General features: G+C 35.6%; 1 protein-coding gene across 8 annotated transcripts in view; it reads left to right on the forward strand.

The window, feature by feature from the left end:
* WDR41 (WD repeat domain 41) overlaps window positions 1-22,932 on the forward strand; it is a 297,758-nt gene that overhangs the window by 222,192 nt on the left and 52,634 nt on the right. For all 8 annotated transcript variants that reach the window (XR_013167159.1, XR_013167153.1, XR_013167155.1 and 5 more), the window contains 4 exons: window positions 5,118-5,180; window positions 8,485-8,596; window positions 10,717-10,779; window positions 15,433-15,543. Coding sequence is in view for 1 of the 8 variants with exons in the window: in XM_077139374.1 (XP_076995489.1) it covers window positions 5,118-5,180; window positions 8,485-8,596; window positions 10,717-10,779; window positions 15,433-15,543 (349 nt within the window). In the remaining 7 variants the exon portion in view is untranslated. The remainder of the gene's footprint in view (window positions 1-5,117; window positions 5,181-8,484; window positions 8,597-10,716; window positions 10,780-15,432; window positions 15,544-22,932) is intronic.

A 22,932-nucleotide genomic window follows, 5' to 3' on the forward strand; every position in this document is an offset into this window, starting at 1 on the left:
CTGTATTCTGAATCCTCTTAATCCTGATCTCATTGGCTTCATTCTTATCTAGATACCAGGTTATATACATATAAAACAGCCTCTCAGAATCCAGAAATAGCAATTATTGCTTCAGACTAAATGCAACTGTTTAAGAACTTATAATCTAGGTCCCTGTTTTCTTATAAGTCTTTTCTAAACAAGAACATACAATAATTGTTCTTTCATTTCTGGCTTATTTTGCCTCACCAAATGTCCCACAGGTTCATTCACGTTGTTGCATGCATCACAAGTTCGTTCCTTTTTGTAGCAGCACAATATTCTATCATATGTATGCACAATCATTCGCCGATCTATTTCTCAGTCAGTGCATCCTTCAGCCACCTGCATTCATTGGGGATCATGTATAATGTCCAAAGTCCACAATCCATCAACACTCTCAATTTTAGATGATTTTATTGTTCCCAAATCAATAAACACACCCTCACAAAATAGAAAATCCAAGCTTTCCCTTTACTCTTGTCCTTCCTCTGCATTATTTACCCCATGTATTGCTATGGTATTGTTGATATTTTCCCGTTAAAATAGCCCATAGCATGCAACAACAGTTTTTCCCCTGTAACCTGAATTTATGTACTCTTTGTGCAAGATTCACAGCTTTGCTGTAGTTCATGCAAGAACTTATTTATATTTGTAGTGTTAATCAGTAGAACACATGGGTTTATACACCCCTTTCAATCCTGTTCACCTTCCATATGGTAATATTACTTTAGACCCATTAATGAACTGCCTTCAGTCTCTTGTTTAAGCAGTACATAGCTGGATTATATTTCTTAATTCATTCTGCCAATCTGTGTCTTTTATTTGGAAAGTTTAGTCTGTTAACATTCAAAGTTGTTACTTTAAAGGTGTTTCTTAAAAGCAGCATCTTATCCTTTGGATTTTATTTGTCAAATATATATACTCTTTTCCCCTTTCTGCTTTTATTCTTTAAGTTACCCTTACTTGTACTCTTCAATTCTGTGCCCTCCTCCAGACCTCCCTCTTCTGCCTCTTTTTTTTCAACTGGCAGAACTTCCTTTAGTATTTCTTGTAAGACTGGTCTCTTAATGACATATTATCTCAGCATCTGTTTCTCTATGGAAATTTTAATCTCCCCTCATTTTTTTTGGTAGGCTGCATGGCGGGGTTGCATTTCTTTATTTTTCCATGTGAGTATCCCATTATTGCAGCACCATTTGTTGAATTTTTGTTTGTTTTGCTTGTTTATTTGATTGGGGTAAGTACATGAACCAAGAATACAGGTCTCCCACGTGGCAGGTAGGCATTTTCCCACTGACTTGCCCTTGTACCCCATCTCCCTCAGTTTTGAAGGACAGTTTGGCTGGGTACAGAATTCTTAGCTGGATGACTTTTTCTTTCAGGATCTTAAATATATTATGCCATGCCTTTTTTCCACCATAGTGCCAGTTGAGTACAGAGCACAGAGTTTGGGACATAGGGAGGGCAGGGTGCGGGTGTGTCCTTGCACAGGGGTTGGGGTCCAGGGGGCTCAGGATGTGGATGCATGAGTGTTTAGGGGCAGGGAACAGGTCATGGGGTTTGCAGGACGTGGATTAGGGGTGTTTTGTCAGGTGCCAGGGCCCTGGTGTGTCTGTGTAGGTGTGTGGGGGGATTGGGGCAGGGTTGCATGCATGTCCACAGCTGGGGCTGTGTAGCACAGATGTGAATGTGAGCACCTGCCAGGTGTGGGAGCGGGGCATTGTGCTGGGGCCTGGGGCAAGGGTGTGTACATATGCGGGGCAGCGGGGATGGGATGCAGAGGTCAAGAGATCAGTGCATGGATGTGTGGGTGCCCAGTGTGGAGGATGTGGCTGTGTGTGTGTGCAGGTTTGGGGGACAGGGCCCTGCGTGGACTGGGGGTGGGTGTGGCCCGAATGCACAGGTCAGGGCTTGCCCAGAGCTGGGGGGAGGGGCATGGTAGGGATGAACTTGGGTGAACTTGGCCTATCTTATTCCACCATCTTCCCGGAAATTGAACACACTATTTTCATAAGTATTTTGTGGTGATACTGTAAACATAAATAAGGGTATGAAATTCACTCAGATGTTTAAGTACAGTAACTTTATTACTTCTGTTCAATTTAGGCAAATATTTCATGGACTAAACCTCTTTTGTTTTTTTACTTGTTTACATCAGTGAATCTCTGCAAAATACAATTTAAATATATACTTTCTTATATTTAATATAATTTACACTTAAATTACCTGAAAAATAAAATATTAGAATAAATTTATACTTAAATATGTAAAAAATAATAAATTTTGTTTTTATTAGCCTATTTCTAAGACACCATAGAAATATTATTTAGAAGTCATGATTAAAATTACTATTACCATAAGAGGTGAATAGCTGATATTGTATCTGTATAAATTTTATTTAGAAATGATAGTAGAGAATCACTTCTTTTGCCAGATGTCTTTTCTAGTTAAAAAACAATTTCATGCTGCTTAGCTGGCATTTCCTTTTACCTGAATGAATTCTAAATTCAACCTGCTTGAGCCTTTATTATTAAACTTACTTCCTTAATTAAATGTTGAAGTATTTAAACGTCAAGATGCCAAGTTACTGAATATATTGCACTTAGCTTATTAATATTTAAGTTAATAAATGAAAAGACTGCAATAATACTAAAATTTTGATAAAATACAGCTAGAAAACATTGTCCAATAACTGGGAGTATTTTTATGTGTCAGCATTTGCTTGATGTGTTACATATATTATCTAATTTTCATAACAATCTAACTGTATTAAAAAAAATTGAGACATATGTTTGCTGAGCTTTGTGGTCTATACCAAGTGCTATAAAACTTTAGAGGAAGAAATGATCCACATGGGCTGATACAGTGAGGAAAAGCTGGTAGGTGTTAGATATGAAGGATTTATATCCTTTTGACTTTGCATTTATCAAAGAACTAACATAGCCTATAGAACTAATCAGAAATACAAAAAGTGTTATCTCCGTAAGTTGTCATCACAGTAGTATCTCTAATAAGGAAAAATCAGATGCAACCCAAATGCCCAGTAAATTAAGGAACACCCAAACATGGAGTACTAGCTAGGCATTAAAAATGTTTTTGTAGAATATTCGATATGAGAAATGTTTATCCCTTCAAAGTGAAAACAGGATACAAAGTAATCTGTGCAATATGAGCCCAACTTTAAAACTATGTACAGATTATCACATATATTTATTTATAAATAGAAAAAAAGACAGGAAGGAAAAATAGTAAAGTGATAATGATTTTCTCTCTATAGTGAACACTAAATATAGTTTTAGTCCAAAAACATACAAACAAATGATATTTAAAGAAAAGAGAGCTGGACTGAGTTGTGCTTTCCTAGGACTGGAAAAGACAAGGCACAGGGCAAGCAAGCTGGTCAGGGTGAGAAAAGGTGAATGGGGAGCTTCAGTTCAATATTTACAGGGCTAAGCCCTGAGAATAAAGAGTTGAATAATACATAACCCGTGTTCTCATTCAAATAAAATAAACCTGTTTGGCTTTTTATAACTTGATTTGGAAATTTATATAAGATTAGAAATAATATTAGAATTTACCCTCAGGTACTCATCATACAGCCTCAACAATTATCAGTCACATCCAGTCTTGTTTTTTCCACATCCCACCCAGTTCCCAGATACATCATAAAATGCTTGAGAAGGGCACAGTGTAGCAGCATAATGGCCAACCTGATCTGTGTAGAGAGTTTGTGTTAGGTTTTGGGGGATGAAGTTGGATGGATAACTGGGATTCCTTGGTGGGAAATTTTCAGTCTTGGAGCATGATTAGTGGTAAGAAGAATACAGGATGCTTCCATGATGAAGTAACATTTGAACTGGTAGCTGAGGATGGGCAGAAGTCAGGTTTGGTGAAGGGAGGAAGGGAAGAACATTTCAGCAAAGGACACAGATTATGTAAAGCTGTGGCAGCAAAAAAACCATGGCTCCTAATGAAATTAATGGAGATTGCTGGTGGTAGAAGATACCGTAGTTAAGTGGGGAGAGTGCCTTGAGATGCTGGGAAGGTGAGCTAGGGCCAAAACCTGCAGGGCTTTGTTGGATATGTTATGGGGTTGGTCTCTTTCCTAAGGGTTATGAAAACTGGAAGCCTTTAAGCCGGAAAGTGAAATGACTATGTTTGCATTTTTAAAACAGTCCTGCCAATCTTAAGAACAGAAAGTTGATTAGTGATTGCCTATAGCTTGGGGGAAGGCGTGGTGTGAAGAGGGAATAGGTCGGACTGTTAATGGGTATTAGGTTTATTTTGGGGATAAAATGAAACGGTTCTAAAATTTCATTATGGTGATGGTTGTAAAACTCTGTAAATATGCTGAATAGCATTAAATGGATGAACTTTATGGTATGTAAATACTCAATAAAGCTGTTAAAAATTTTTAAAAATTAAATAGACTATAATGGAAAATAGCAAAAGGCACTGAATATGGTAAGATTAATTTGTGAAATTAGTTTCAATTTTTAAACATATATATTATATGTAAATGTCTTCTAAGATATGATGTGAAATGTATTTCTTGAAAATCATTATTCTCCTTAATTCAGACTTATCTTGGACATTTTATGGGAGGGCCTCTATTTTAAATAGACTGGTAAATGAAATACACTGTCTTCTTTGAATCAGGTAGCAGTCATAAATCATGCTACGCATCTTGCAGAGAGCTTTCAGAAAGTGTTAATTAATGGGTGTGATCGTTTTTAGTATAAATACTTTATGTTCAATGTTTACCAGATTATAGTAGACTATTTTAGAGGATAAACCTTAAAATTTAAACAATTGCAATATTTAATGCCTGTATAGATTCAGCACCTCAGATCATTCATTCTGCTGACATTTTCAAACAGTTTGATACTAAAGTTTACCTCAAACATATGTTAGATCACAGCATACTCTGGTAAGTTGATGAGTCACCATATTAATTAGCTTTTGTAGTAATATGAAGTATTTTATATTTTATTTAAAGATTTCTAACTACGTATATAATATTTATGATTTAATTTTTATCTCATAATTAAGATTTTAAAATTCTGTATAGAAATTATTTCTTAACATCAATTCAGGTATGGGATTGTGATGCTGGCAGACAAGTTCAGAAAGTATCAAGCTTCCAGTCCACTGTAAAGGTAAAATCTTAAGCAGATAGGAGTTTTTATGTTAATAATTAGTTTTGTCTCAGAAAATTTTTTCAGTAAATCAGATGAAATTATGCCACATGCTATTTTAAATGTTAATTTAGTAAAGTTTTTGTGGAGAACGCACTTTTTACTATATACTTACCATATTTAAAATGAAGTAACTGTTTTTGAAGAAGTCATTAGAGTATTGACTTGATTAAAATCTCTATTTTACGTGATCTGAAAAGAGTCCCCTTTTAAAGTCCTTAAAAATGATTCTTGCTATGTAAAAAACTGGTGTCATTAGGTTTCACATGAAATTACATGAGTTGAAGGAAACCAGAAAGGGAAAAAAATTAGTATATATGGGGAAAATAAGAAGGGTCTCAAAATAGTATAATACAAAAAGGCAAATAAATATGGAAGTAGGTATTAATGGAAAAACTGAGGGTCAGAAGGTATATTATTTATAAATAGAGAGGAGCAAAATGGCAAAAGAAAGTCCTGCATTATCAGTAGTTACTTTAAATGTAAATACATTAAATACCAAGTAAAAAATCAGAGATGGGAAAAATGGGCTAAGCATGACCCAACCGTATACTGTTTACAAGAGATGTTAAATTCAAAGACATATGTAGGTTGAAAGTAAAAGGATGGGAAAAAATATCCCGTGAAAGTAGTAACCAAGAGAGATCTGCGGGGTGGGGGAGCTAACATAATGGCAGATAAAATAGACTTTAAATCAAAGATTATGTATGAGGGACAAAGAAGGTCACAATATACTGATAAAAGTGGCAATTCAAAAAGAAGGCATAGCAATTATATATGTACCTAATGGCAGAGCCCAAAATATATAAAGCAGATATTGACAGATTTACAGGGAGATATGGGTGGTTCTATATTAATAGTAGGAGATTTTAATACACCACTTTTAATAATGGGTAAAACATCTAGACAGGAAATAATTAAGAAGAACAAATCTTGAAAGATACAAACCATTCCAAAACTAGTGGGCGCAACAAAGGTAGTGCTGAGAGATGCATTTATAGCTCTAGATGCTTATATTAAAGAAGAAAGATCTCATGTCAGAGCTTACCTCAAAACTAGAGGATAAGAAGATAGGGTGAGCAGTGGTGGCTCAGTGGCACAGTCTCGTCTCCCATGCTGGAGATCTGGATTTGTTTTCCAATGTCTGTCCACGTAAAAAACAAAAAGCAAAACAAAACAAAAAAACCCTAGAGGATATAAAAACAGAACAAACCTGAAGTGAGCAGAAAGGAGGAGACACCAAAAGTTGGCTCCTTGAACAGATCAATAAAATCAACTATCCTTTATCTAGATTGACAAAAAAAAAAAAAAAGAGAAAGTAACTAAAATCAGAAAAGAAAAGAGGGACATGACCACACACCCCACAGAAATGAAAAGGACTGTAAGAGAACACTGTGAACACCTGTCACCAAATTGCATAACCTAGATGAAATGTGAAATTTCCTAGAAACACACAAATTAACTACGTTAACTCAGGAAGAAACAGGAGATATCAGCAATCCAAAAACTAATGAAGAGAGTGAATCAGTAATAAAAAACCTCCCAACAAAGAAAAGTCCAGGACCAGATGGCTGCACAGGAGAAATTTACCAAAGATTCCAAGAATTAGCACCTACCCTGCTCAATGTCTTGCCAAAAACTAAAGAGGAAACTTTCTGTAATTCATTCTATCCATTATTGAGAGTATTTAAGTGACCTACCAATATGTAGAACCATCATTTCTCCATTCAAATCGGTCTGTATTTGTATCATATAATTTGGGGGCTGTGCTTTTAGGTGTAGTATATTTATAATTTTTACCTCTTCTTGTTAAATTGGCCCCTTCATCATCTCTTTCTGAATTTATTTTTTCATGTGTTTTCTTTGTGGTTGCCATGGGGTTAAAGTTTTAACATCCTAAATCTGTAACAGTCATGTTTGCTTTGATACCAATTTATCTTCAGTAACATATACATACCTTTTTTGTACTTGTTGCAAAGTATATTTTTCTATATTGTATGTTCAAAACCATCAATTTCTCATACTTTTATGCATTTGCATTTTTATTTTAGCATCTCTATGAAGCAAGAAGTAGAGTTACATACCAAATAATGCGATACAGTAGTACTGGCATTTATGATTACTCATATGGTTACTTTTACTAGAGGTCTAATTATTTTTAAATGCTGATTTGATCCACTGTTTAATGTCTTTTCCTTTCATTCTATTGAACTTCCTTTGGTATTGCTTGTTCGGAGGTCTATTGGTGGTGAATACCCTCAGCTTTCATTGATCTGGGAATGTCCTAATTTTCCCTCATCTTTGAAAAAAAGTCTCACCAGATATAAATTCTTGGTTTGTAGTTATTTTCTTTCAGCACTTTAAGTGTTTCAGCCCACTTGGCCTTCTTGCCACCATGGTTTTGACTGCTTTTATTCCAGCCGTTTTTAAAGCAAGACTCTCAGTCCAAGCAAGACTACCAGAACCCTTTTGTTTTCTTTCTTATTCTTCTTTCTCACTCTTGCTCTGTTCTCACTCTGAATTAACAGGCAGAATACTATTAAAGATGTGACTTTAAAGTAATGTTAAAGTAAAGGGCTTTTACAGTTTTGGGGGAACACTCACTTTTTTGAATCTAGCAAATACATAAAATTATTGAAAAGAATCGGGAGATATTAATTTGAAAGGTATATAAAAAACTTGGAGCTATTTTTCAGTTTTAAAAGGAAATTTATCATTGCATATTATCAATTATTGAGTAAAAAATTACTCAAAACTTAACGTCTTAAAAAAACAAGCATTTATTATTTTGCAGTGCTTGTGGTCTGGAGTCTGAGAAGGGCTTAGTTGAGTGGTTTTGGCTTAGGTCTCTCATGAGGTTGCTGTGTGAAGGCCCGACTCAACCTGGAGATCCTGCTTCCTAGGGGGCTCATTCATATCTTGACTAGTTAGTCCTGGTTGTTGTTCAGAGAACTCAGATCCTTCCCATGTGGACAGGACTGCTTGAGTGCCTTCATCGTAGAGCAAGTTGTCCAAGAGAGTAAGGAGGAAGCCATAATGTCTTTTATGACCTAGTCTTCAGATTCACACAACATCCCTTCTACTATATTCTATTCACTAGAAATTAGTCGTTTATTAGAGACCATATTCTAGTGAAGGAGACCACGTTCAGGCTCTACCTCTTGGAGGGAAGGGATAATAAAGAATCTGTGGACATATGTTAATACACACCGAACAAGAAATGCTTAGTTCCTAAACTAATAAACATTTCTAATCAATTTTGCAGTGTTTAGCTGTTCTTCAGAGACTAGATGTTTGGCTTTCTGGTGGGAATGACCTGTGTGTTTGGAACCGAGAATTAGCTCTCCTGTGTAAGACTAGTCACCTTTCTGATACAGGTAAAAAAACACATCCAGGTAATTGTGAACCATAATAAACTGACTTTATAAGACATGGTGGGCCTTCAAAGGAACTTTCCATTAATACGGTGGTCTGTATAGGGGATTTTTCTTTTTCAGTTCTAAACATAAGTTTTAGCCAAATTTCTTTAATTCAGGTTAAGGGTTATATAAAGTGTATTCCATTCCAAATTGGAGGAACAACTTTCCTTTTGGCTTCCTCTTCTTTTCTCGCAGAATTTCTCAAAAGTAATCAAGAAAAACCTCTCATATATATTCTTAGTTCATGTTCCTAAACTGAGTTTTATGACCATACCTGGAAACAGACCTTTATAACTCTACAGTAACACTTTCCTCTTTTATTGTGGGGTTATTGAACATTGAATAGCTCCTGAGTGTAACCTTGTTTTACAATTTATTTTTCTGAAAAGTTCATATGTATAACTTTTGTTGACATATAGTTTTGACTTAAAAATTTTTTTTGGCTTATACTGATACCAAGGATCTTAACATAAAACCAAAGTATATTTTCAGAGTAAAAGTATATAAAAGTATTTTTAATGTAATTACTGTGAAGTCACATGATATTTTGTTTCTAAAAGTAATCTAGGTGAACAACCTAGGAAAAGTATTATTATGCGTATTATTGACATTTTAAATGTAGTAGGTACCCTGTGAATTGATTTTCACAGTTGGAACTAGATTATCTTCACATAGATATTACAAAATATCAGAAAAATAATGAGATGTATTAGCAAAAATAAATCCATTATTTTGGTAGGGTTTACAATTTAATCTCTCATTTCAGCATTTGATTACTCATCTTGTGTGAATCTAGAGCATCTTTCTTTATGACTTATATCTCTTTATCTATATGTACATTTTCCTGCTTCTCTTACTAACCTATGGTATATATGAGTTTTAGTTCCTGAAATGTTAGCAGCAACACTGTGAAATATAGAAGTAAGGGTTAAAAAGAATCTTTTATATTTTAATATAAATAACTGCCTGTTGTTGAAGTCTCCAATTCTTTTGTGCGTTATCTTTGAGTATTACACATTAAATAATCACAGTACTGCCCTATTTATCTTAGTATCTGAAGATATGATAAAAACGTTTGCACTACAGTATTTTTTTTTGATAAAAACTTTTGAATAACACTATTGGAAAGCTTCAAAAAGGCCATAGTCTAGATTGGTGAGGTTTTTTTTTTATTTTTTTTTTTAAGTTATAGGCTGTCAAGTATTTAGCAATGCTATTAGACTTCTAACTCATGATACTTCTTTCATAAGCCCTACTTGGTTTATGGGCCAGTAGGGTTTTAAGGGAGAATTATTCTATATTTGGAAATACGGAATATATGTATTATATTCTGTATATGTATTATAAAGTCCATATATATAAATTACATATACATCATAATGGAAAAGTTAACTTCAGTAGTTTCTTTTTGCAACATGTGGTGATTCTGAATCTAAATATATTATTCTTTAATTCTTGCTGACAAAAGTAATGTTTGTAACATCTTACGGAAGTTTTGACTAATTTAAAATCATTTCATGATTTAACCACAGAAAAGATGCTCAGAGCTCTATACTAAGTGAAATATGGTGGGATATTGAATTTGATTATTTCAGTAATATAAAGAATTTTATAAATGTATCAATTGATCATAAACATGCTTTTTGAAGACCCTTTTTTATCTGTTGACTGTTGGTTAGCTCAGTGCTTTCTTACATTTTTACTAAGGAAAACTCCACTGTCTGATTTGAGCCAGCTGTAAATTGGTGATGCGATTATCTTACAGGATCCCTGGTAAATAAATTTGAACTGCTGAGTATACTACTTCCCCACAATAATAAAACTGTGGGAAAAAAAAAGCATGCCCTACCCTTAGTAAGTCAATAACATCTTCCAGAGGTCACAGAAACATAGTTTTCACAAAATCATTTTCATGTGAGCAAGCAAGGAAGTGTGTGTATAGCATGCATTGATTGTATGTGTATTATTGTTACCACCTCCTTTATGGGAAATAATTGACATAAAACTCAAGAATATTTTTGTTTTTCATGTAATCTATGAAGAAACTAATTTGAACTTCGCTTTATGTATTTTTGGAGGTGTCAGTGCTGTGATTGAAATACCTAGAAACTGTGTTGTAGCAGCAATTGGCAAAGAACTGGGTGAGTATGATTATTTTTTGAAAAAATTTTGAACTGAACTTGTAATACACATGCTGGAAAGAATAATGAGTTTTATGTTTAAGAGACTTTTGCCCCTACCCCATTGCCCCTACCCCAGTCTTGGCCTCTTTGGATTGTTGAAGTAATATAGAGACATTTTCAAGACAATGAGTTAGTTTTTGTACTGCACTTAATCTGATACAGCCAAGGGGGCAAACTGATAAGTTCTAAATATGTGACTGCAGTCTTCTGGTCCATTTATACCCCAAACTTGTTTCCTTTGCAAATCCATAGTCAAGCACTTGGCAAACATTGTATCTACATAGAACAACTATAAACACTGTGGTAACTAAAAACTTGGGTGTTGGAAGTTGGAGAAGGCTTATTTTGGGAATTCACTAAGCAGAAACTGGGGAATTTTTTTGCTCAAGAAGCCAGAATGGGGCCCATTTTCTTGTGGGAGGTTTCTGCCATTTTCCTTAGAAGAACAGGATAGTGGAGTCCTAGAGAAAACCATTTATGCCCACTGCCTTATTAATGGAATTTGGGTGCTGATATGAGAGAGAATAAGCATGGTTCATAAAAGCTTATTTTTTCTTGGAGAATTTTTCTGATGTTTCCTGGAGGGCAGTTGATATTGCTTCATCTACTTCTTCCAGTGATCACCCCTGAGATATGCTCTGACCATCGGTTAGCATGCTTGGAAGTGCCTGTGGGGCATGAGATCATTGCTGACCGTTAGCTAACTGCTATCCGCAGGCTCTGCTCATTTCTGGTCAAGTTTCTCTTTCTTCCACTGACCATTTTCTGTGTAATCATTTCTGAAAAGTGACTTTCTAAGCCCTGTGATGCTTATCCTTTCTTTTCATAAAGTACTTTCTTAAGATACAATATTGTGTTTAGTGTTTCCTTTTTCATTTATTGAAAAGTTCAGTTTTCCTGTGTTCTCCACTGTTAGCTAGAAAGAAGCCTAGCTTTTCCCCACCTTTCTCCTCTTGCAGCTAATAAGTCGCTTTGTGTTTTGCGGTCTTACACTAAGTTTAATGTGCCTTAGAATCACTTAAAGGACCTGTTAAAACACAGATTATTGGGCCCTAGACCTATAACTCTCTGGCCAGTACAAAGCTACAGACTTTTGGAGATCAGTGTAGAGTTGCCAAATTTTTATTTTACTAAGTAAAAACATTAAAAAAACCATCAACTATCACCATCTATTAACCCTTTTATTTTGTAAAAAAGACATTTAACAACAAAAATGTGTGAAGAACATAATCTGAGAATAGAGAAAAGGACTTTAAATTGAGTAAATGTAGTTTTATAAAAATGCATGTGGCCCACCCCCTTTTTTTTATTTGTTTCATTTTTGTCCCAGATGAATGAAAACTTTGCTCTAGAAGACGATTGTAAGAATACCAGTAGTCTACGGGATATTCTAGACTTTTCAGTGTTTCACGTAAGGCCTTCATTCATGCCTCCTTAAGTGCCACATGGCTTGTGTGAGATTCCTCCATCTGAGATGTTTCTCACTCGATGGCATCATTTACGTGGTTGCCTTGTGTCTGGGGCATCCTCTTCCTCATTGCCCTCTTTGACCTGGCTGATCTCTACTTACTTTTTTTTTTTATCAAGCCGAAACAACATACAAACATGAACATTCTTACCATACAAACATTCCGTGTATAGTGTACAATCAGTGGCTCACAATATCATCACATAGTGTATATTCATCACCATGATCATTTTTTAGAACATTTGCATCACTCCAGAAAAAAAAATAAAAAGAAAAAACTCCCACTACCATACACCTTACCCCTCCCTCTCATTGAGCACTAGTATTTCCATCTATTCAATATATTTTAACCTTTGTTCTCATTTTTTTCTATACCCCTTACCACTCCCTTTCATTGTTCATTAGTAGTTGTCTATTCAATTTATTTTAACATTTGTTCCCCTTACTATTTATTTTTAATCCATATGTTTTACTCATCTGTCAGTATCGTAGATAAAAGGAGCATCAGACACAGGTTTTCCCAATCACACAATCACATTGTGAAAGCTTTATCATTATACATTCATCTTCAGGAAACATGGCTACTGGAACACAACTATACAGTTTCTGGCACTTCACTCTAGCCTCTCAAATATACCTTAAACTGAAAAGGGGATATTTATAAAATGCATAAGAATAACCTCCAGATTAGCTGAGCTGAGAGTCTATTTTTAGTAGTCGGAATTTGTTAATTAATTCCACACTTAGGACTTGGTTGAGGCTCAGCCCCTTGCTGTTAGTAAAGTCTCTTTCCTTTCCCCTCTGGGAAGCAGCCTGTGGAGGAAGGGTGCCGGCCTCCACAGCTTGGGGGACTCATGATCCTGGGTGGGATTGTAGCCCATCCAGCTTGTCCAGACTGGGATACGCTGTGTGTCCGGTCACTGACGTGGCCCCAGCAGTTGTTCTGTACTGTTCCTGGCTATTTACTAGCTGCTCTGGGGGATGAACTAAATTCTGTACCTCACAGCTGCCATCTTGGACCCCTATGCCTACTTACTTTTCAAGAATTCAGCTTAAGTATCACATTGTCCATGGAAGTAGGCTTGCTTACTTGATACCTCCTCTCCTAGAAGTTTTTTCTCCATGTTCTCATAATACCCTGTATGTGTTTCTGTCATTACACTTACTATTTTCAAAAAATAATTTTTTGCTTTTTGTTCCCACCCTATTCCCCCTTCAGAAGGTGAGCTCCTTGGTGACAGTAACTTTCTTATTCATCTTTATGTTAATAGATAATAGATGTTTAATGAATGAATGAATGAGTGTATTAACTGAAATAGTGAAAGGAAAGCCAGTGCCTCAACAGAAGTTAGACTGTAATCTAAATACAAAAGAAATGAGTCAGTTTTATTAAAAAAATTTTATAAAAAATGCGTACCATTCTTATAAATAATGTTCTTCATTTTACTCAGTTTCATCAAAAAATAAATATTTAGTGCCAGTTTTCCTTGTGTAAAAATTAATTTCACTCCTGTGAATGGAATGCAGTGTCTTTTTTGTTTCTAAGATGAAGGTTCTTCTGGGAGTTCTTGTTTTTAAGTGTCCTGTACAACCATACCAATTTTTCTTTTCTCTGTCATGATTCCTTTCAACAGGAATTTTAATTTCTGTGCGCACTGGCTACAGTGACTCCGAGGTTTTACTAGCTAAGCAAGGCTATCAACTCTGAGACTTCATCCTGGTTCAGAAGGCTAAGGTTTTTTTCTTAACCCTTTCCTAGAATTGACTCTTTTGTACATTGATCTGATTCGTATTTGCCTTGTTTCCTTGAAGTTTTAGATAAGTGACCCTGTGAATACTAATAGAGTCATATATATGGCCTCACTGAACAGTTTCACAATATGTTCTATATTTTATAGATTTCTTTTTCCTGTCGATATTTCAAATATATTGTTTGTTATTCCCAAACCCATATCTCAAGATTAGTTGGTATTATTTCAACTAAAGTATAATTTTCATGCAACTTAGATAGGTATCAGTAAGAATTTCCTTTTGTATTAACTAAAAGATCTTTTCCTTTTGACAGCCCATAGTTTAAACACGAATGGCTGTCAGGATTAAATAACCTTTCTAGAGATTTCTCAGTTGATAAAATATTATTCAAGTATATAGAGAGAAACATGGGGTGAGCTACCTTCTAGAGAGGAATGTGAGAAAGAAGAGAACCTTTAGTAATCAACCAAAATTAGGTTTTGACCTTTGAGATTTTAGCACTTCTCAGATGTTAGTGTGATCTTTGAGCATCCATAGCACTTGATACAGTGATTTATTATAACACTTAATACTACAAGCCTGTTTATAAGTCTCACTTCCATTCTAGACTGTGAGCATTTCAGGGCAGTGACTGGGTCTCAATCACATTTTATATCTAAGATCCTGGAACATCGTAGATGCTTAGTAAATAGATATAACCTATTTTGTTGTTTGTTGAATCACTTTGTTAAATTGATATGATTTTGGGTTTTCTGTGTTGATTAAAGGTAGGACTTATATTAGTTTAAGTTAAACTTATTTGTTATAGTCAGATAATAATCAAGCAACACATCAAATATTGGCTATATTCAATTAGAATTGAATGGCATATAAAAATTATATGGCATATTCTTTCTTTGAGAATTTTTTATTTAATTGTGTATATCTTGGGATCAAGAAAAGATTAAAAAAAAACAGCTGCTGAATTGTTTACTGACATGATGTTAAGTATGAGTTTATTTTGTGGAAATGCTTACTAGTCTGGGAACATGAGTAGAGAAAGCAGATGGTGGAGTTGATTCAGTGATGTGGACCACTGTCTAAGGAGGGAGTGAGGACTTGGATTGAAGATCCTAAAGTGAATGGGAGCTTCCATGGTTGATAGTGGATTTGCAAGAATCAGTAATAAAGTAAGAAAGTTGTAAGGACACACTCACTTGGAGTTCTGTTACAGCATTTCAAAAATCTCAAGTATTTGATAGAAATATGGTAATATGTGTGGCTTTTTTTGGAGATGGGTTTTCAATAGTGTAGGTATATTTAACTTAATGAAATGCTTGCTTTTTGAGCAGATATAGTATTTTATCTTTTCTGGAATATTTTAATAAAATTATATTTGTCTTTTCATTTAGTAATTTTTAGATTGATAGCGCCCACAAAGGGATCGCTGGAATGGGATATTCTTGAAGTTAAGCGCCTCCTTGATCATCAGGATAATATTCTGTCATTGGTAAATGTCAATGGTAAGCTCATTATTCACATTTTTCTAACTGTAAAATTTTGTACTTAACCAATTCTGAACTCTAGTCTTCTTTTGCTCCAGGATTATAGAATTATTGTGATTAAAAATAATGTACTTTTGGAGACCTGGTTTCGATTCCCGGTGCCTGCCCATGTGAAAAAAAAAAAAAAGAAAAGCACTTTATGCCATGTTGTAGCTGAATTTAGTTGAAAGGGGTTGTTTAAAATCAGGTATGTTACCAATTAACACTACAGATATAAATAGCTTTTTGCATGAACTACTACAAAAGTACAAAACTTGTACAAAGAATTAACAGAATGATAAATGGGGGAAAATTACATATTGCACAGGACTGATTGTAAAAATTCAGATATGGATAGCATAATGCTACCTGATTACAGCACGATAATGTAAGTGTATTGAATGAAGCTGTGAGTATGATTGAGGGAGAAGGGCTGGGAGGCACATATGAAATCAAAAGGTAAGATAGAGGATAAAGACTGAGATAGTATAATTTAGGAATGCCTAGAGTGGACAGTGATAGTGATTAAATGTAGAAATAAAGAAACCATTTTTGCAAGAGGGAGAATAAGTGAATGTCAACATTGCAATGTGCTGAAAATAGATGGTATACAGGAAAAAATACAATGAATGCGAACTATGGTCTATAGTCAACAGTAATATTGTAATATATGTCCACTGAATATAACAAAGGCATTAGGCCAAAACTAAATGTCAATAGGCGAGGGGTATGGGGGAGAGGAATGGATTTTTTGTGGAAGAAAGGAAAATGTCTCCATATAGATTGTGGTGGCAAAGGCATGCCTGTATGCTTAGGTTGTATTGCATGATGTATGAATAAAACTGTTTAAAAATGAACAGAGAGAAACAAGTGCTAGAGAAAATGTGGAGAAGCAAATGTGCTGTTTACTGTGGGTAGGGAAATGAGAGGCCTAGCCCCTCGGAGGGCAGTGTGTGGGTCCAGAGGAGGCTGGGGGTGGGGTTGCCATATAATCCTGAAACCCGGTTTCTCGGTATATACCTGGAGAAACTGAGTGTGGGGAAACGAATAGTCATTTGCACACTGGTGTTCCTGATCCACAATAGATGGAGGTGGCCTAAGTGTACAAAGACTGAGGGAAGGAGGGGGGCATGGTGTATACATGCAATGGACCACCGAGCAGCTGGCCACAAGAAGGAATGAAGTTGTGAGGCTTGCAACTAGGTGTATGAACCTCAAGGACTATATGTTGAATGAAATGTCAGGAACAAAGACAAATATTATCATGCCTCAATCTATGGACTAACTATAATATAAAAAGTCGGTGAGCTGAAGTTGAGAACATGGGTTCTGAGATACTGAGCTATTTGTTTATAACCTGGTCGTTCCCAGAAACTTTGGGTATTTATGTGACAACTGAGACTCAGAATTAGAGCTCTGAAGCTATGAAAGTCAGTAGTACCCCATACAGGGAACTGTTTAAAAAATTGAAAAAATGACCAGACTTCAAGTAGAGATATGAATGAAGCTGATGTGGATAGACTAAGGTAAATCAGAATGCAGAATAAAGGATGATGTGGTCCATATTTTAAAACTTCAACTTCTGTGAGAGATCAAAAGGAGAGATGTTTATTTGGTGCAAAATTTGTATTTTGGGTAGTGCATTACCTGATTTAACTTATGATCAGTTTAGTTGAAAGCCATAAGTACGTGGTATCTTGAATAGGGTATGAGATCTTGTTGGTTTGTCTGGGTTAGTGTGATGTCTTGATATATCCCAGAGTAATTTGGGCAGTAAATAAAGAAGTATTTGCAAGGTATCCTTGGGGGACTGGGGAGAAAGGAGGAAATAATCAACTTCCCCATTTGGAGATATTCTGATATTCTCACAAGCAGTGAGGACAGTCAAATGAATCGGCTGAGCCCTCGATCTTGGAGTTCGCCTCTATGAAACTTATTCCTGCAAAGGATAGACTAAGCATACTTAGAATTAGGCCTAAGCACTACCCCCAGAGAACCTCTTTTCATCATTACTGTTAATGAAAGAATGTTAAGGAATCACTGTTTACTATAGGCTGTAGCTTGCAATAGGTAATTTTTTATGGCATTAAAAAAATATTTTTATTGATAAATCACACACATACATTCCATACATGGTGTACAGTCAGTGGCTCACAATATCATTGCATAGTTGTGTATTCATCACCACGATCATTTTTTAGAACATTTGCATCACTCCAAAAAAAGAAATAAAAAGAAAAAACTCATACATACCATACACCTTACCCCTCCCTCTCACTGACCGCTAGTATTTCCATCTGCCCAATTTATTTTACCATTTGTCCCCCCTATTATTTATTTATTGTTAATCTATGTATTTTTTACTAATCTGTCCATACCCTGGATAAAAGGAGCAACAGACACAAGGTTTTCACAATCCCACGGTCACATGATAAAAGTTTTATCTTTATACAATCATCTTCAAGAATCAAGGCTAGTAGAATACAGTGCAGTAGTTTCAGGTACTTCCCTCCAGCCACTTCAATACACCATAAACTAAAAATGGAAATGTATACCATGCATAAGAATAACCTTCAGGGGCGGGCCGCGGTGGCTCAGCGGGCAAAGTGCTTGCCTGCTATGCCGGAGGACCTCGGTTCGATTCCCGGCCCCAGCCCATGTAACAAAAACGGAGAAACAGAATACAATAAAACAAGAAAATGTTTAAAAGATGTTTCCCTTTCTTCCTTCCTTCCTTCCTTCTATCCTTCCTTCCTTCTCTCTGTCTTTCAAAAAAAAAAAAAAAAAAAAAAAGAATAACCTTCAGGATAACCTCTTAACTCTATCTGAAATCTCTCAGCCTCTGAAACTTTGTCTCATTTCTCTCTTCCCTCTTTTGGTCAAGAAGGCTTTCTCAATCCCTTGTGGCTGGGTGCTGGCTCATCCTGGGAGTTCTCACCCATGTTGCCAGGGAAACTTACAGCCCTGGGAGACATGTACCACACAAATACTAGGGGACAGTATTAGGGATATGGGGGTTTTCTTTTGGTGTGTTTGTCTGTTACTTGTCTCTTTGGAGCAGTGAAAATGGTCTAAAATTGAGTGTAATGATGATTACATAACTCAGTGATGATAGTGTAAGACATTGTATACTTTGGATGGAATATATATGGTATGTGAAGACATCTCAAAATCTGCAAAAACAATAATGTACTTTAGATAGTAGAGGATGGCATTTTCTTTTTTTTTTTTTTTTTTAATAGGGGTGGCCCTTTTATTATATATAATATGTGGTAATATATAAATTTTAGTATGCATATTTGAAGACATCTAATAATTTCCATTTTGTTTAAATATGATAGCCTATACAAAATGAAATTAAGTGATTTTGTTATGAAGAATAGCATATTAGGCATAGTTTTAAAATAACAAGTGGCTTTCAAATAGAAATTGCCAAAGGGTTAAATTGAAACATTCTACTTTTATCAGCAAAATGTGCACAAATGTTTTACACTTTTTAAATTTAATTCTTTTATTCAAGAAGTTTCAGCCTTACACAAAAGTAATGCGAAAAAAAAAAACTGAGTTCCTATGTTATTTCCTCCCCCCCCCCACAGTTTTTGCTATTATTAATACTTTGCATTAGTGTGGTATCTTTTTTACAGTTGATAAAACAACCTTATTATAATTATACTATTAACTATCGTTCATAGTTTACATTAGGGTTCACTGTTTACTTTGTATAGTCCTGTGGTTTAAAAAAAATTGTTTTTTAATTGTGAGAAAGAACATATATACAAAAAAGCAATACATTTCAAAGCATACTGTAACAATTAGTTATAGAACAGATTTCGGAGTTTGGTATGGGTTACCATTCCACAATTTTAGGTTTTTCCTTTAGCTTCTCCAAGACACTGGAGACTAAAAGAAATATCAGTATAATGATTCAGCACTCATATTCATTTGTTAAATACAGTCGTCTCTATTATAACTCCACCTTCTCCTTTGATCTTTCTCCCAGTCTTTAGGGTCATTTGGGCTATGCCCATTCTAAATTTTTCCTGTTGGAAGGAGCTGCCGATGATACAGGATAGGGGCATGGAACTAGTTGATATTCTGGAGAGGCTGGCCCCTCTGGGTTTCAGGACTTATCTGGCCTGTGAACCCATCTGGAAGTTGTAGGTTCCTGAAAAGTAATCCTAGTGCATGGAACCTTTGTAGAATCTCAGATAAAGCCATAGGTATTCTTTAGGGTTGGCAGGATGGTTTTGGTTGGGATTTGGCAGACCATGATAAATAGCAATATCTAGCTGAAATTTATATAAAGGTAGCCTCCAGAGTAGCCTCTGGTCTCTATTTGAACTCTCTCAGCCACTGATATTTTATTTGTTCTAATTCTTTTCACTGTTTTTATCAGGAAGGCCTTGTTGATCTCATGGTGCTAAGGTCATGCTCATCTCTGGGAGTTGCATCCTATGTTGCGTGAGAGACTTTCACCCCTGGATGTCATGTCCCATGTAGTGGAGAGGGTAATAATTTCACTTGCAGAGCTGGCTTAAAGAGAGATTGCCCATATCTGAGCAACAAAAGAGGCTCTCTAGAAGTAACTCTTAGGCATAACTATAAATAGGCTTAGCATCTCTGCTACTTAAGTAAACTTCACAAGAGTAAGCCTCAAGATCAAGGAGTTGGCCTTTTGATTTGGGAGTCCCTAATGTTTGAGACAATATCAGGGATTTCCCCAGTGGTATAGTTTAATAGTTCCATAATTTTTCCTATATCCCTTAAGGGACTTTGCCAATACACTTTTTTTTCCTATCTGCTCAACATACTCTGGGGTGTATCTAGGCATTACATTAAGCTATACAGAATTACAAGCCCTCATTCCTATTCTGGGCTCCCTGTGTTTGGGTTGTTTAAATGATCTATCCAGCAGGTTGAGTTAGATTATGTCCTACAGAAAATTTAGATATTAGACAAAATAAACTTCTTTTCCTTTGGTCTCATAGAGTAGGCGAAGTTCTAAAATATAGATGGTGTCCTCCTGAAAGGATGTATGGACCCTAAAAAAGCCATGTTTTAATCAAAATCCCTTTCGTAAAGGTAGAGTAATCCCTATTCAATACTGTATGTTTGAAACTGTAATCAGATCATCTCCCTGGAGATGTGATTTAATCAAGAGTAGTTGTTAAACTGGATTAGATGATGACATATCTCCACCCATTTGGGTGGGTCTTGAGAAGTTTCTGGAGTCCTATAAAAGAGGAAACATTTTGGAGAATGAGAGCGATTCAGAGTGACAGAGCCACAAGAAGCAGAGTCCACCAGCCAGTGACCTTTGGAGATGAAGAAGGAAAATGCCTCCTGGGGAGCTTCATGAAACAGGAAGCCAGGAGAAGCTAGCAGATGACACCGTGTTTGCCATGTGCCCTTCCAGATGAGAGAGCAACACTAACTGTGTTCACTATGTGCCTTTCCAGATGAGAGAGAAACCCTCACTGTGTTTGCCATGTGCCTTCTCACTTGAGAGAGAAACCCTGAACTTCATTGGCCTTCTTGAACCAAGGTTTGATTGGACATTTCTATAGACTTGTTTTAATTGATACATTTTCTTGGCCTTAGAACTGTAAATTAGCAACTCATTAAATTCCCCTTTATAAATGCCATTCTGTTTCTGGTATATTGCATTCCAGCAGCTAGCAAACTAGAACACCTTACCGTGTATTCTGATTTACCTTAGTCCTGGCCCAGTCGGCTTCATTCTTATCTCTAATTGAAGCCTGATCTCTTTTTTAGTTTCTTTAACAGTTGTTATATGTGGTAATACTGACCTTCAGACCTGCAGAACTCCTGTTCTGAGTCTTAGGTATCACACAGGTACCCAAAGTTACAGGGAAATACCAGGTTATGCATATATAGCACACCCTCTCAAAATCTAGAGATAACACATCTCTGGATTAAATGTGACTGCTCTAAGAGCTTACAGTCTAGGCCCTAATTTTCTCAAAAGTATTTTCTAAAAGAGACCATACAATATTTGCTCTTTTGTTTCTGGCCTTTTTTTTGCATCATATAATGTCTCACAGGTTCATTCACAATGTTGCATACCTCATGAGTTCATTCCTTTCTGTAGCAGCACAATATTTGATCATACGTATATACCATGGTTTGCCATGGTATATCTACTTCTCAGTCATTGTATCCTTCAGCCATCTCCATCCATTGGGCATCACATATAATGTCCGAAGTCAATAGTCCATGTCTTATATTATCCTCGCTAGTGGTACAATCATCAACACTCTCAATTTTAGACAATTTTCATTGCTCCCAAAGGAAAAAAACCAATAAACACACCCTCACCAAATAGAAAATCCAAACCTCACCATAACTTTTTTCCCTCCGTCCGCCATTATATACCCCTGGTATGCTGTTAAACATAGCCCATAGCATACAATAGTAGTTTTCCCTCTATACTCCATATTATAAACCCATTGTACAAGTTTCATACATTTAAAATAGTTCATAAAAGAACTTATTTATATTTTGTAGTGTTAATCAGTAGGATACATGGCTCTATACAACCCCTTTCAATCATACTCACCTTCAATATAATATTACTTGTAGACCCACCACTGAACTGCCTTCACTTCTATCCATTTCTTTACATTTAAGTTCAGCCTCATTAACTAAGGCATTTTCTTTTTTTAACATTTTTTTAACGTTTTTTATTAATTAAAAAAAATTAACAAACAAAACATTGATAACATTCCATTCTACATATACAACAGTAATTCTTAATATCATCACATAGTTGCATATTCATCATTTCTTAGAACATTTGCATTGATTTAGAAAAAGAAATAAAAAGACAACAGAAAAAGAAATAAAATGATAACAGAGAAAAAAAAAGATGATACATACCATACCCCTTACCTCTCGCTTTCATTTACCACTAGCATTTCAAACTGAATTTATTTTAACATTTGTTCCCCCTATTATTTATTTTTATTCCATATGTTCTACTCTTCTGTTGATATAGTAGCTAAAAGGAACATCAGACACAAGGTTTTTACATTCACAGAGTCTCATTGTGAAAGCTATATCATTGTTCAATCATCATCAAGAAACATGGCTACTGGAACACAGCTCTACATTTTCAGACAGTTCCCTCCAGTCTCTCCGCTACATCTTGAACAACAAGGTGATATCTACTTAATGCATAAGAATAACCTCCAGGATAACCTCTCAACTCTGTTTGGAATCTCTCAGCCATTCACACTTAGTCTCATTTCACTTTTCCCCCTTTGGTCGAGAGGGTTCTCTCAATTCCTTGATGTTAATTCTCAGCTCATTCTAGGGTTTTTCTCAGTCCCTTGATGGTGAGTCTCA

The sequence above is a fragment of the Tamandua tetradactyla genome, chromosome 21, assembly GCF_023851605.1.
Source record: "Tamandua tetradactyla isolate mTamTet1 chromosome 21, mTamTet1.pri, whole genome shotgun sequence".
Lineage (NCBI taxonomy): Eukaryota > Metazoa > Chordata > Mammalia > Pilosa > Myrmecophagidae > Tamandua > Tamandua tetradactyla.